Consider the following 15,140-nt stretch of genomic DNA (forward strand, 5'->3'; position numbering starts at 1 on the left):
ACATCCTCAAGTAGCAGTGTAATAGAGGGATTAAACTATTGTTCAGAAGATTTTAATATTAGCTCTTCCTCACCATCGTTCACCATATTCCTTAATTGCACTACCAGGCCTACTGCCACTGATGGAAATATTTCCGTAATGATGTTTTCATTATTCCTTAAGTGCTTTACTTCCACACATACTATACTTACTAAGAGAAATATATTTGTAAATTTTGTCTTAGTTTCATGACATTTTCAGGTTTCTGTTATATTTGTATTGTGTATAACAATCCCTCTGTTACACATTCTGTAATATTAATGATTTATTGTTGTCAATTTTATAACCTTTATGGGAATAAATCATAAACAATTATTTTTTAAATTAGTACCGAAAAACCAGTATTTTTTGTATCAATGCCGGTATTTCAAATCCTGAAAAAAAAGTGACCAGTATTCGGGATCGCAGAAATCTTGGTATTGTAAGCCCTACTCATCACCTGTCTATCTTCTTTTAATAAATTTGTCTAATTCTTCCTTAAATTTTTTCAAGCACATACTTCGAAATGCCAGATGAAAGGTAGTCGATTGTTGGAACAACTTTTCATCTGGCATTTGGAAGTGGGTATTTTGAATAAATTTAAAGAATTAGACAAATTTATTGAGAGGAGATAGACAGGTGATGAGGAATGTTTTTTTTTTTTTGTTTTTTTTTTTGCAGATGTTACATAAGCTTTCTTCTTTGCATCATTTGCCAATACTAGCTGGATTCAGATCTTGGCTCTAGCTACAAATATAATCCCTACCTAAAGAATTGCCAGAAAGGGTAATACTGGTCCTTGGGAGGATTTTAAGAATAAACTTCAATTTCATAACCCTAAAGTCCTGCTAACCCCACAGACACAATACCATAAATTTGGAGCAGTGTTTGGTATTAGGCATAGTATTTGGCATACAATGCAGAAAAGTCAGACTTTTTTTGTTGCAATAGCAACATGGGTGGGGTTAGAAGTAGAACGTAGATGTTCCTTCTAACATAAGGTACCAGTAAAGATACCTTTGCATTTCTAGCTATTAGTCAACTATCCACAGAAGCAACTAACAACTAAAATGATTAAGACTACCAGCCAAAAGAAAACTTCTTGCAGTCTTATACCTCATCGACCTTAATTTGTATTTATGGCACCTATTTCTAAGCTTCAACATTCATTTGTAAATGGCTTCCTCATTCATTTTACTATTTCCTTACAGACTTCAGTCAGGTTAGTTCCCTTTCAAGGTAGCTAGTTACTAATCTCACTGCACATCCATGACCCATTTTCAAGAAGCTGTTCTTGTAGATGTGTCCTCCATATCTAGACAGTTTCACAGCTCTTATAGAGTAGAATTCTGCAAATATTTAAAAAATTAACAGGACACCCTACACCCTCCCTGCACATTGCAGTTACTTCATGTCTGCCAAAATTGTAATTATATTCCTCCTCCTCCTGTACTGTTTTAATTCAGCTCCTCCTAGTGTACAAGTTACTTTGAGGACTGTCATACCCAAAGAGCAAATTCTTAAATTTCAATGCAAAAAAACAAGCTGCCACTCTCCCAATATTCACATTATATATCTGAAAAATTTTAGCATTAGTATTAAGCCAGACAGTGCAAAGAGGTCACAAGCTTTTACTGCATCAGCCAAAAAATAAAAATAATTATAATAATAAAGCACATAAATATAGTAAAAAAGAAAATAAACAACCTGTGTTTCCCTATTCATATAGGTAACTGGCTGACTCTTTTCCTGAGTAAAAGAAAACTTACTACAATCCAGTCTAAACCCTTTTCTTGTAATTTATTTCTGTCTCTGTCCCTCATTTCTGAAATTGTTAATAACAGAGCAAATTTTACCATCCCTTCTCAGTGCCTTATAAACCTCAACAGGGCCCCTCTGAAGTGCCTAGTTGGCAAACTTTGTAGTCCACATATTTAGTCTTTCTTCATAGGTGCCCTTTTTCAGATCTCTCCAAGTAGACTACTTTTAATGTTACCCCAATCTGAAGAGTAATCGTTAATCATAACTCTGCCTTGCCATGCAGACCCTCCAGTTCACCATAGAATCTTACCCATAATCCCAACATGTTTTGGCTTATACAATAAATTCTCATGAGGGACTAAGTCAAATGCTTTAGCCTCCGTAGCCATGGTCAGGAGCGGGAGTGCAGTAGCATACATTCTTTGAGTAGACAGGGGTTCAAGCCCCTAACTAAATACGGTTGATCTGCCAACCTGCACCGGACCAGTGTGGCAGATTATGGTCCATTTCCTGCAACATGAATCGCTGAGGAAGCTTCCATACTGCAGTGGATTGATAATGACTGCAGTTTACCTTTATTTGCTAAAATTCAGATAAACACAATTTCCTACATGCAGCTGATGAATGTGCCAAAATAGCTAACTAAGTTAGCTAAACACGACTTTCCCTTCCCATGTCTGTGCATCCTTTAGACTTCTACATTTATCTAAATGACCCTACTGCACTCTTGATCATTGACTTCTGATTTTCCCTGAAGTCAGCCTAATAGTCTTCACTCTTAATAGAACTTCACTCTTAATGACCCCAATCCAACTCCAATGAGGCTCTCATAATTAAATTTTATGATTCAGGCTCAAAAGTTTTATTCGATATCACTAATTTCATACAACTCATTATTACAAGCACAGCTGCTTTTCACTTTTTTTTTTTTGTCTATAAGGATTGATGTGCGAAATACCTGTTCAATTCATCAGCAACATTGGTTAGGTTATCTAAGGCTTCTCCATCCATTAGCTGGGGGGGGGGGGGAAGTGAAGGGGCTATTTTCCTACAAATCACAGCCTAACTAAATAGTAATAGTAATAATAGTATAGCAATAATATTCACCATATAGTGCAAGGAAGCCACAGGATTTTTAAACACTGGCAAAAAAAAAATAATAATAAAAAAATAACCAAGTAGATAAAACAAATTATATGATTCCCTCCTCACACAGGTAAGTATCCAGTAGACCTTTGAATTTATTCAAACTGTCACCCTTAACAACCTGCAAGGGTGACTTGTGCCAGGTATCAATGACTCACTGGCCAAAAGAAAACTTCCTACAATCTAATTTAAACCTCAAGCCTTGTAATTTGAATTTATGATCCCCTAGTTCTAGAATTGTTTTTAGTAATTTCCGCCCAGACCTTATTAATGTTTAAGATTCCATGGTAAATATTGTAAAATTTCCAAAAGTCTCAATGTAAAATTTTTCTCATTGTGTACTGCAGACAATGTCTGAGCAAATGTTGTGTATAAATAGTATGCTTTTAAATTCGAACTTACACTCTGATCCATAGGTTGGATGAGTGAAGTCGTGTTTGGCGGTAGAAATATGACTCACGTTCAAATTGAAATCATCTAATTGCGTAGGATGTCCAGGGGCATTATCTAATTGAAGCAAAATCTTGAAAAGAACCTTGTTGTCTTTACAATATTTTTCAACCTTGGGAATGAAGCAGCATTTAAACCGATCCTCAAAGAGAGATATTGTTATCCATGCTCTCTGGTTCAATCAATTTGGAAATGCACGGGTTGGGTAGCTTTATTGATGCCCTTAAATGCACGAGGATTTCCAGAATGGTACACAAGCAGTGGTATTAATCTGTAATCTCCCACTGCATTAGCCCCAAGCAAGAGCTTGGCCCTATCTTTTAAAGCCTTGAAACCTGGCATTATCTTTTCATCTTTGGCAATGTATGGTCTATCTGGCATTTTTTTTCAAATACAGAGCAGTCTCATTAACGTTAAAAATTTGCTGCATTGAATAGCCGCCTTCATGAATAATTTTTTCCAACACATCACAAAATTTCTCTGCAGTTGCAGAATCGGCACTAGTGACTTCACTGGATACTTTAACATTGTGGAAACCAGTGCGATGCTTGAACCTATTAAACCACCTGTTGCTTGCCATGAACTTGGGTTGGGGTTTGCTGTACTTATCCTTAATATCTTTATAAACACTTGTTTCTTTTGCTTGAATAGTCATTAGACTCAGGGGCACTTGCTTCTGAATTTGATTTTCCATCCATATTATTAGCAGCTGTTCGATCTTTGATATAGCACCTGAATGCTGTTTTGTGATCACTGTTGATCTTTAGGGCACTCATTCTTTGACATATTCTTTTATATGCGTAATGTCCTTTAAAATAGTATTCACTGTCGAAGCAGCGAGACCCAATTCCCTTGCAATAGATGACAAACTTCGTCCTGCTTCGTACTTCTTAATCATTTTCATCTTCATTTCTAAATCAAATTTGATTCGTTTCCTAGCACTGTGAGCACTTACACTTTCCTTTGGTCCCTTTCCTTTCATCATTGTAATAAGTAAACAGGAATGAAGAGAAGTTTCTGAAAATTTGTTTTTTATATGATTGAAGATTTCAGTGAAGTGAACACATTTCACCATAATACTGTAACGTAAAAACCCACAGAATTCAAGTTATCGGGATTATTGCAAATGCAATAAGATAGTGTACTACCCATTTATAATAGATTGCGCTAACAGAAAAGTCCAATAAACCAGAAACGTGCTTTAGAAAAATATCACAAAGGTGTTCAAAATTGATTCTTATAATGGGAACATATGATAATGATGAAAGGGTAGTGCAATTTCCATTATAAATATGACCTTTTAGAGAGATAAATAATTAGTAATATAGAAAATTTTCAACTTCCAAGACTTGGAACGATTTACAAACAAACAAAAAAAAAAAAAAAAAAACGTTTCCATATTTTTTTTTCAGTTTGCACCGGCCAACAAAAACTAAAGTAAAGCCGAATTTCCATAAGTCAGGGAGTTCCTGTACTGGGAAAAAGATGCAAGTTAGGAATGAATTTGAAAGCATCTGCAATTGTTAACATGAGGATCTGTTTTCACAGGGATTGGATACACTTAAATAGAAGGTGTGCAAGAATATTTGCTAATGCTATCAAGGCATTGATAAGTGGGTTCAAAAACTGTTGGCTGGGGGTGGGGATTTACAGACTAACAGATTAATGGAGGCAGAGGCAAAAGTAATTCTTGCATTACTTCTATTGGAATGAGCAATGCAGCAGGCTGCCACGGCAGGTCATGGGGTTTTGTCAATGATATATAGGAATTTTGCTAGCAGGGAAAAGGAGGTGATTATCCCTCTGTATACGGCAATGGTCAGGCCATGCCTTCAGTACTGCGTCTAGGTCTGGAGGCCTCATTTTAGGAAGGATGTAGATTTGCTTGAGCGTGTACAGAGAAGGGCAACAAGATTGGTGAGGGGAATGAAGGGATCCTCTTACCAAGAGAGGCTTAAGTTCTGCGAATTGCAGTGGCTGGAGACTAGGAACCTGCGCAGTGATCTGATTGAGGTGTATAAGGCCTTTGAATGGGTTGAGCACGCTGAATTCTGATGGGATTCTTCCACTTGTTCAGATTACGAACCTAAGGGGACATAAATTCAAATTGAGGAAAGACAGATGTAGAATAGATGTGCGGATATTTGCCTTTAGCCGGCGGGTGGTTAATTGCTGCAACGAACTTCCATCTGTCACGGAAGTTGATAGGTTAAATAAATCTTAGAAGGAACTGGACAAACATTTAGAGGGAATTGTGTAAATTTTATTTTATTATTATTATTTTTTATTTTTATTTTTTTGGCTGATGCTGCATAAGTTCATACACTTGCTTTCTTGCATCACATGCCACTACTACTACTACTACATGCAGCAGCCTGGAAAGCAAGAAGTCAGGGATTTAACAGCCCTACTCTGTGTCATCATGGAACAAGTAAATACATGGACTGTGTTAGGGTAACTAAGAGTAGTGGTAGCAAATGATGCAAGAAAGCAAGCTTGTATACCATCAGCCAAAAAAAAAAAAAAAAAAAAACCCTACATACTTCACACATCCACACTTTCCAAGAATTTGTGTAGTTCTTCCTTCAAATTATTCAATCCATCAACTTCCACAACAGAGAGAAGTCTGTTCCAACAATCCTGCAACCAACCTTCCTGAACTTAAATTTATGCTCCCTCATGTGTGTGTAATCTCAGCAGTAAGGAGAATGCCATTCATGTTCAGCTTACCCAACCATTCAAGGCCTTAAACACCTCAAACAGATCACCCCACAGGTGCCTAGTCTCCAGATGCTGCAATTTGCAGAACTGAAGCCTTTCTAAGTAACAGCATCCTTTTGTTCCCTTCAGCATTCTAGTTGCCCTTTTCTGCACCTATTACAGCAGGTCTACATCCTTCCTAAAGTAAGGCCTCCAGACCTGTATACAATACTCAAGATGCAGCCTAACCATGGCTTTGTACAAAGGGATAATGCCCTCCTTATCTCTGCTAGCAAAGTTTTTGTATATCATTGACAAAACCCCATGAGCTGTCCTGGCAGGATGTCTACATTGTTCAGAGAACTTCATGTCTGACTGCACAATTATCCCCAGGTCTTTCATTCTATACTATTCTGAATGTAGTATCACACAGTTGATAAGTTACTCTGGGGTTGCTGCTACCTATGCGCAGTACTTTGCATTTTCAATGCTAAACTTCAACAGCCATTTCCAACCCATTGAGGCAGTTTTCCTAGATTTTGTTGCAGTAGTTCCCCCGATTACTTTTGTTAACTACCTTGCCAACCAATGTATCCTCTGCAAAGTTAGATATTAAGCCTGATATACCTTTGTCAGTATCATTAATAAATATTAAAAACAACAATGGGCCCAGCACTGAACCCTGGGACCCTCCACTAATAACAGTCCACAAAAGAACAGTGCCCATTGATAACCAGTCTGTCTTCTTCCACTTAACTATCCCTTTATCTATAGCAGTAACTTGCCCTTAATGCCACATTGCTCCAGTTTACATAGCTGTCTTTTATGTGCAACAGTATCAAAAGTCTTCCTAAAATCCAAGTACATGATATCAAAATTATTTTTTGCATCCAGTTCCTTAGTCTCTGCATCATACTAACCTATCAGATTGGTAGATAACACTGCCCCTTAAGAAATCCATGCTGTGACTGCAGTATAATTGCATTCCTGTTCAGATGGTCCTGCATGACCTTTTTAACCTGTTACCCCATATTACTTATATTAATGGTAGAAGGAAGGGATTGAATCACATTGGACCACTTGATGTCAGTGGGTTCACTGTTGATGACCCTTTATTTTAGATATTTTGCATCTACAATCACACACATGAGGAATTCTTTAAGTGAGGGGATGCCAGAAGTTTATCAAACTCTAATGGAGAGCTAAACGATTTTGTGATAACTGAAAGGAAAGGGGAAGAGAAATTGTTGCTAAACATAAGAAAAGGCACCTGGGGTGGATGGACTCTTTCTACTTATATTAAGGAAGGTAGCAAAGGAGGTAAGCAAACCCTTGGCCATAATTATGAGAACATTCTTTGATTCAGGGGAGGCCCTATGGACTGGAGATGTGAAAATGTATATCCAGTTCATAAAGGGGATCAAAAGGTGATATGAGTAATTAGAGACCTGTCGGCTTAACATCTGTTCCAGTGAAAATAATGAAGTCACTGGTTAAAGAAGTAATGCAGAACCATCTGTACAGGAATGCAGTTATACCAAGGGGCAGTCTTGTCTGGTCAATCTGATAGGTTACTATGATGCAGTGACAATGGAACTGGATGCAAAAAATAATTTTGATATCATCTACTTGGATTTCAGGAAAGCTTTTGATACTATTACACATAAGACTGCTGTATAAACTGGAGCAATATCACATTAAGGGCAAGTTACTGCTATGGATAAACGGATCGTTAAGTGGTGGTTATCAGTGGAGCTCCCCAGGATTCAGTGCTGGGCACATTGTTGTTTTCAATATTTATTAATGATACTGATGAAAAATATATCAGGCTTAATTTCAAAGTCTGCAGATAATACAAAGGTTGGCAGTGTGGTTAACAACAGTAATGTTGCAACTGCAACAACAGCAAAAATTAGGTTCATGGGCTGAGAAATTGGCTGATGCTATGTAAGCTTGCTTTCTTGCATCATATGCCTCTACTAATGCTAAATCGTAGTTGATGTTTAACATTGTCAAATGCAAGGTACTGCATATGGGTAGCAGTAATCTCAGAGTAACTTATGAACAGTGTTGAATCCAGGAGGTGGGGTGAGTTTCACCCTGAGTGGAATAAAATTCTTTCCCCCCTGGAAAAAAATAGTAATAATTTTTATTTTAATATTCATTCAAAGACAGACTGAAATTGTCTTCTTACTGCACTCTTCAGCGGCCATATTAGTTTTCCCAATGTTATAATAATAAAACAAAAATTCAATAAATTTATGTCAAATAAACACAACACCAAAAATCACATCAACTAAGTGTAGTACTTGTTAAGTGGTTGGTACATGGCAAAAATAAAATTCAAAAGACAAATTTTTCATAATAATTAAATGGGTAATACTTCTGGCTGTGCAAATTGTAACTAAAAAGCCACTATTTCAAGTGTCAGCATTTTTGTTTTGTGGTTTTCAGGTTTCCTTTATTTTCACACAAACCATCTCTTGATAGTATTTGACACAAACAGTCTACTTGTGACTAATTCTTTGTTTGTATATCACAAACAAGACAGATTGGATCTTGCTATTGTAATTAGAAAGTGTCCCACAGCTTTTGGGAAAAGGGCTAAACAATGTCTGGGCAGAAAGGGGAGTCTACTGCAGCCACTATTTCAATCGTCAGCAGTTTTGAAAGATCTACTTGTGGCTAATTCTTCCTTTGTATACCGCAAACATGACAGTTTGGTCGCAGCCTATAAACAATGTATTTTATAATCTTTTTATTATATATGCATCTGCACTGTAATATTGCAAGGTTGCATGAAGATAAGGTTAGAGGTCCTGAATAAGTTATTGGAAAAATTAACAAATTAAGTGATTGATATATATATATATATATATACAAAGAAGAATAAGATTATTATACTACTAGCATATTTGATTATAATTTGTATGATTTTTTTGTGAATTTTAATCAGTGATTTTCATATTATTAAACTGTGAGTATTGTCAGTAATGTGGTTTTTGTGAAAATTGACTATTAGTATTAAATAATAAATATTTTTCCTTTTGTTTCCCATTTTGTTTTCTCATATTCCCTTACTATAACATTCATAAATATACAGATTTATTTGTAACATATACATATGTTGTAAATAATAAAAAATATACATATACAGTCCATTCCGGTTATTTGGGACATATCAGGACTAGTGCATTTTGACCCAATTAAGCGGCTGCCCCAATTATCCGAAGTTTCACTTAAATAGCTAAAAATACAATGTACCCCCCCCTTTTTTTACAATTGGTTCACTGTACAATCAAATCACGTTACGACGAACTCAACATTGTACAGTACCAATCACTATACGATGTGCAGTAAGTGCTGGTCATTGTGATCACGTTTGTGAATTGAATTTTAATTCTATTAAACAGCGATTCTAATTAGCAAAAATAGGAGGAATATTATCCACAGGCTATAAAAGAAAAGATATATTAAGCACAAATTTACCCTTTATTACCTTACCGATTAAAAAATTAAATGATACGTGAAAATCAGAAGAATATACGTGATAATCGGAATAATTAATACGTACTATAATATGTACATACGAACTAGTTGACATTTCTGTTCACTGACGTGGCAATTTGTAAAATTTAAAACAGTAAAAAGATAAGCAATCAATAAAGAACATGGCACACACAAATTGCAAATGAGAATGGAGTAACGAGTTACAAAGCTTTAAAAATAGGAATGAAGCGAAGATCTGAAAATTAAATTTTTTTATATGATTGAAGGTTTCATGGAAGTGTAAACACATTTCACCATAATAACCCAGAGAATTCAAGCTGTCGGTATTATCACAAATTCAGTAAGATAGAGTTTACTGTCCGTTTCACTAACAGAAAAGCCCAATAAACAAGTGACTGCTAATTGTTTTTATTGTTTTATGGTTGTGACCTCCAGAATTTCAACTGAACCACGTGGTACCGTCGGAGACGATCGTAGGGTAATCTCCAGTGCTGCGGTCTCCTGCCTCTATTAAACGGCATGCTGTCCCAATTAAGCGAAGTAAACCCTGGCTATTTTCTTGATTGGTTTCTGTTTTTTAAGATTTGCCCCAAATAAACGGCTACCCCGATTAACCGGTGGCCCAAATAACCGGAATCCACTGTATATTACATGTACACCTGAAATTTACATTCTCCCCCCCCCCCCAGTGCAACCACTCTGGATTCAACACTGCTTATGAACTGTGTGGAACTACACTCAGTAGTCGAAAATGACTTTGGGGGTAATTGTGCAGATGTGCTACTAGGACAGCTTGTGTGGTTTTGTCAGTGATATACAGAAACTTTTCTAGCAGGGATAAGGAAGTGATTATCTCTTTGTACAAGGCCATGGTGTTAGGCCACATCTAGAGTATTATGTACAGGTCTGCAGGCCACACTTTAAGGAAGCATGTAGATCTGCTGGAATGAGTGCAGAGAAGGGCAACCAAATTGGTGAAGGGAACAAAAGGGTGCTGTTACGTAGAAAGGATTCAGTTCTGAAAATTGCGGCATCGGGAGACTGGGCACTTTTGGGTTTATCTGATTGGGGTGTTTAAGGCCTTGAATGGATTGAGTAAACTGAATGTGAATGGCATTTCTTGCTGAGACTACACACGAGGGACATAAATTTAAGTTGAGGAAGGATGGTTGCAGGACTGATGGGCTTCCATTTGCTGTTGTGGAAGTGGATGGTTTGAATAATTTCAGGGAAGAACTAGACAAATTCTTGGGGGGGTTAGGGTGTGTGTGTGTGTGTGAGTGATGCTATGTAAGTTTGCCTTCTTGCATCACTTGCCACTACTATGGCATCAGAACTGAATTATTTAAAAAATAAATAAAATGAAGTAAAAACACACTTACCTGGAATTTGTGAAAGATGATCAACCTCGTTTCTTAATCTCACACATTCTTCTTGAAGTAAAGCCTCTTCGAGCCTGTTTAGAGGGGGGAAAAGCCAAGGTTTTTCTTATGCCTGTCTAAACTTACTTTTATTCAAATGTTCATTTATTACCAGTATATTTTAGAATATCTAAAAAGTACAGTTTTAGAACATCCAAAGACTGACATATTTAAGAATCCACCCACCCCTCACAAAACAAAATTTGTTTCTACAAGCAGCACATCTGAATGATGAACTGGTTTTCCTAATATGATTACATTTAAGTTAAATATAATATAACTTAAACATTTTCATCTGACAACTTGCTTTTCCACTTCCAGCAGAAAATGGAAAAGTAAGCGGCAGGCAATGATGCCATATGTAACTAGCATAGCGGCAGTCACTGATGCCAATTCGTAACTACTTAAGTAGTTGGCTATGTACAGAAATTATGCTATTGCACTAACTTGTACGTAAGTTAACTTCTTTTGTAACCTGAGGCTCTAGCCCTAAATTACCTTATACCACAGGCATCTCTCATATTGTGGAGTTATACTTCGCAACTGGGTTGTCATCATTGCAACGCCGGGGTACCTGCCCACCAACCGATGAGGTGCCAATAAGCTCCGAAACGGTGCCGTATGGGTGGTGGTATCCATCGAGAATAAGTAACAATAATCTTCTCCTATGGTGAAGCGTTACTTATCCGAGGTAGTGCAATATCATGGTAACTCATGATGGTATTCACAATATGAGATACTTAAATCAGTAGTTTTCAACATTTTTTTTTTAATAACGGCACCCTAAGTAATTTGTAACCCCTACTCAATTTGCTGCCTGTTAGAACCGATTCTCTCTCTCTCTCTCTCTCTCTCTTTCTCTCTCTCTCTCTCTCTCTCTGTATATATATATATATATAGACAAATGTTTATATTCAGTGTATATGGAAGGGATGTTGACCTGTCAATTGTAATTACCATGGAAAAATTGAGGCCTGTAAGGTGAAGGAGATAACCTGAAATAAATTGATTAACATAAAAATAGAAATAATAATGAAGATAACAATGTTACCTAAAGTAGTGGGTCCTAGAGCTTTAACTACTTCTTCATAGAGTCGGCAGCCAAAACCATAGGAGCCACCACAATAAGCAGGGTCTCTGTTTCTGTTATGATGTATACGTGCGAAATGTATAAATCACAGCTGACCCAACAGAGACCAAAAAGAAAAGGGTAAAATTTAAAAAAAAAAAAAAAAAATTACTTCAACTTACTGTGTGTTTGGAATGGAATCTGTGAAATAGTTGCCTGTGGTGTTTACAAAGTAACATTGGAGAACCAAGGATAAAGCCGATAGATCACTGTCCAGAATGTTTATATAAGTTGAAGCAACCACGTGTGAGGGGGAGGAAGTGGAGTCATCAAAGTGAAATGTGCCATGTTATGGGGAAGTAGGTAAATAAAAAAATGAGGCAAAGTGCCAGCAGAGGGAGATTATTAATAACTGATAAAGTAGTGTAGAAAGACACTAAACTTTGTATTAGAATTAAAAAAGGGAGCGATAGCAGAGGAATAGCATCTCGATATTGCTTTCGGCCAGCCTAATTGCACACAAGAAATAAAATGTACTAATTGAGGAAAGCAGAAAGCAATTTGAAGAAGAGTAAAATAGTTGTGCTCAGGTTATCCGGGGTTGCTGAACCCGTACCATAGTTGGGCCCTGGACAGATGTCTGAACAAATGCCTCATATGTTTAAGTCGGTATTGTCATTGGTATTGTAAAAAAAAAAAATGGGACATAACAGAACAATACCCCCATGTATTGCCAATCCGTGAGCACAAGCTTTCTACACCGTGAGACACGACAGAGGCTAGGGGGTATATGACTATACATTATGTACAAGCCTGAAAGTAATATGTAATCAAACAGTGAATATGTTGTTTATATCAAAGTTGCAGTTTATAAGTTTTTTGAATTTTATAATAATTACAGCTTTTTTGAAATAATGATAGAGGAATGCTGTAGGGAAATTATTGCACTGCAATTTATCATGGAGTGTTTAATGTTGTAAGCAAAGAGACTATCGCTACTGCATATTGTCGCAATTCTGATGCATTGAGAGAGTAATTAAGGAACTTTTTTACTCTTTTCTTTTTGGTCTCTGTCGGGTCGGCTGTGATTTATACATTTCGCATATATACATCTTAACAGAAACAGAGACCCCCGCTTATTGTGGTGGCTCCTACGGTTTTGGCTACCGACCCTATGAAGAAGAAGTTAAAGCTCTAGGACCCACTACTTTAGGTAACATTGTTATCTTCATTATTATTTCTATTTTTATGTTAATCAATTTATTTCAGGTTATCTCCTTCACCTTACAGTCCTCCTCAATTTTTCCATGATAATTACAACTGACAGGTCAACATCCCTCCCATATACACTGAATATAAACATTTGCCTATATTTCATTATGGCTGCCAGGTTTCTCTACTGTAACTAGTAGTACCCGGATCCATAACACAGTTTAATAATTTTGATTTAATACTTCGTTTGCTTACTTTGTCATTCAGTAACTTAATTATTTTTATCAATATTTTTTAGATATATATATATATATATATATTGAAAGTTCATTCAATGCCTTCATTAATGCATTCACTTTCAAAGTAGTGGAAATACTCACATATATATATATATTATTAAAAAAAATGTGTTATATGGTAGTTATTATAATAATATAACTATAAACAAAATCACAATTCATAATACAAATTAAAAATAATAATAATAAGTGTAAGTAACTTAAACCCAAATTACGTGGCACCCCTGGAATGCTGCGACACCCTGGTTGAAAACCACTGACTTAAAATGATGCCAATTCGTAGCTAATTAAGTAGTTGGCTAACATACAGAAATACTAACTTGTACATAACTATGTTTTAATTCCGCAAAATGCAGGGTTTTATATTTGGAAATAAAAAGTACAAAATAACTTACACACTTTGAGGGGTTGAATTAAAAATGGTAGAGGAAGGAAGAATGGAGATTATGATGAAGGCAGACATGAAGTTCTCTGTGCAGTGCAGACAAGTGAGGTGGCAACGAGAAGGAGAAGCCCAAAGTGTCCTCAACGATTTATGGAACAGCTGGAAATATATACAGTGGATTCCAATTATTTGGGCCACCGGTTAATCGGGGCAGCCGTTTATTTGGGACAAATCTTAAAAAACAGAAACCAATAGAGAAAATAGCCAGGGTTTACTTCGCTTAATTGGGACAAAATGCCGTTTAATCGGGGCAGGAGACCGCAGTACTGGAGTACAGTACAGGACCGCATTACCCTACAATTGACTCTGACGGTACCACGTGGTTCGGTCGAAATTATGGAGGTCACAACCATAAAACAATTAGCAGTCACCTGTTTATTGGGCTTTTCTGTTAGTGAAATCTATCATAAACGGACAGTAAACTCGATCTTACTGAATTTGCGATAATACCGACAGCTGGAATTCTCTGGGTTATTATGGTAAAATGTGTTTATACTTCCATGAAATCTTCAATCATATAAAAAAATCAATTTTCAGATCTTCTCTTCATTCCTATTTTTAAAGCTTTATAACTCGTTACTCGGTTCTTACTTGTGCGTATTGTGTTACTTGCAATTTGTGTGTGCCGTGTTCTTTGTTATTGATTGCTTATCTTTTTACTGTTTTAAATTTTAACCCCCCACCCACAAATGTCAGTGAACAGAAATGTCAACTAGTTCGTATGTACACATTGCAGTACGTATTAATTATTCCGATTATAACGTATATTCTTCCGATTTTCACGTATCATTTAATTTTTTAATTGGTAAGGTAATAAAGGGTAAATCTGTGTTTAATATATCTTTGCTTTTATAGCCTGTGGATAATATTCCTTCTATTTTCACTAATTAGAATCGCTGTTTAATAGAATTAAAATTCAATTCACAAACGTGATCACAATGACCGGCACTTACTGCACATTGTATAATGAACGGTACTTTACTATGGTGAGTTCGTCGTGATTTTATTGTACAGTGAACTAATTGTAAGGGGGGGGGTACATTGTATTTTTTAACTATTTACGTGAAACTTCGGATAATTGGGGCAGCCGCTTAATAGGGCCAAAATGC

The 15,140-nt window shown here is 36.4% G+C and overlaps 1 protein-coding gene across 2 annotated transcripts in view; it reads right to left on the reverse strand.

The window, feature by feature from the left end:
- The window catches only part of LOC150082970 (uncharacterized), a 92,081-nt gene that overhangs the window by 23,923 nt on the left and 53,018 nt on the right, over positions 1–15,140 (reverse strand). For both annotated transcript variants that reach the window (XM_090376946.1, XM_090376947.1), the window contains exon 3: positions 10,968–11,041. In XM_090376946.1, the coding sequence (XP_090233072.1) occupies positions 10,968–11,041 (74 nt within the window). The remainder of the gene's footprint in view (positions 1–10,967; positions 11,042–15,140) is intronic.

This window comes from Mastigoproctus giganteus, chromosome 7 (assembly GCF_048544385.1).
Source record: "Mastigoproctus giganteus isolate SK-2022 chromosome 7, ASM4854438v1, whole genome shotgun sequence".
In the NCBI taxonomy this organism is placed as follows: domain Eukaryota; kingdom Metazoa; phylum Arthropoda; class Arachnida; order Uropygi; family Thelyphonidae; genus Mastigoproctus; species Mastigoproctus giganteus.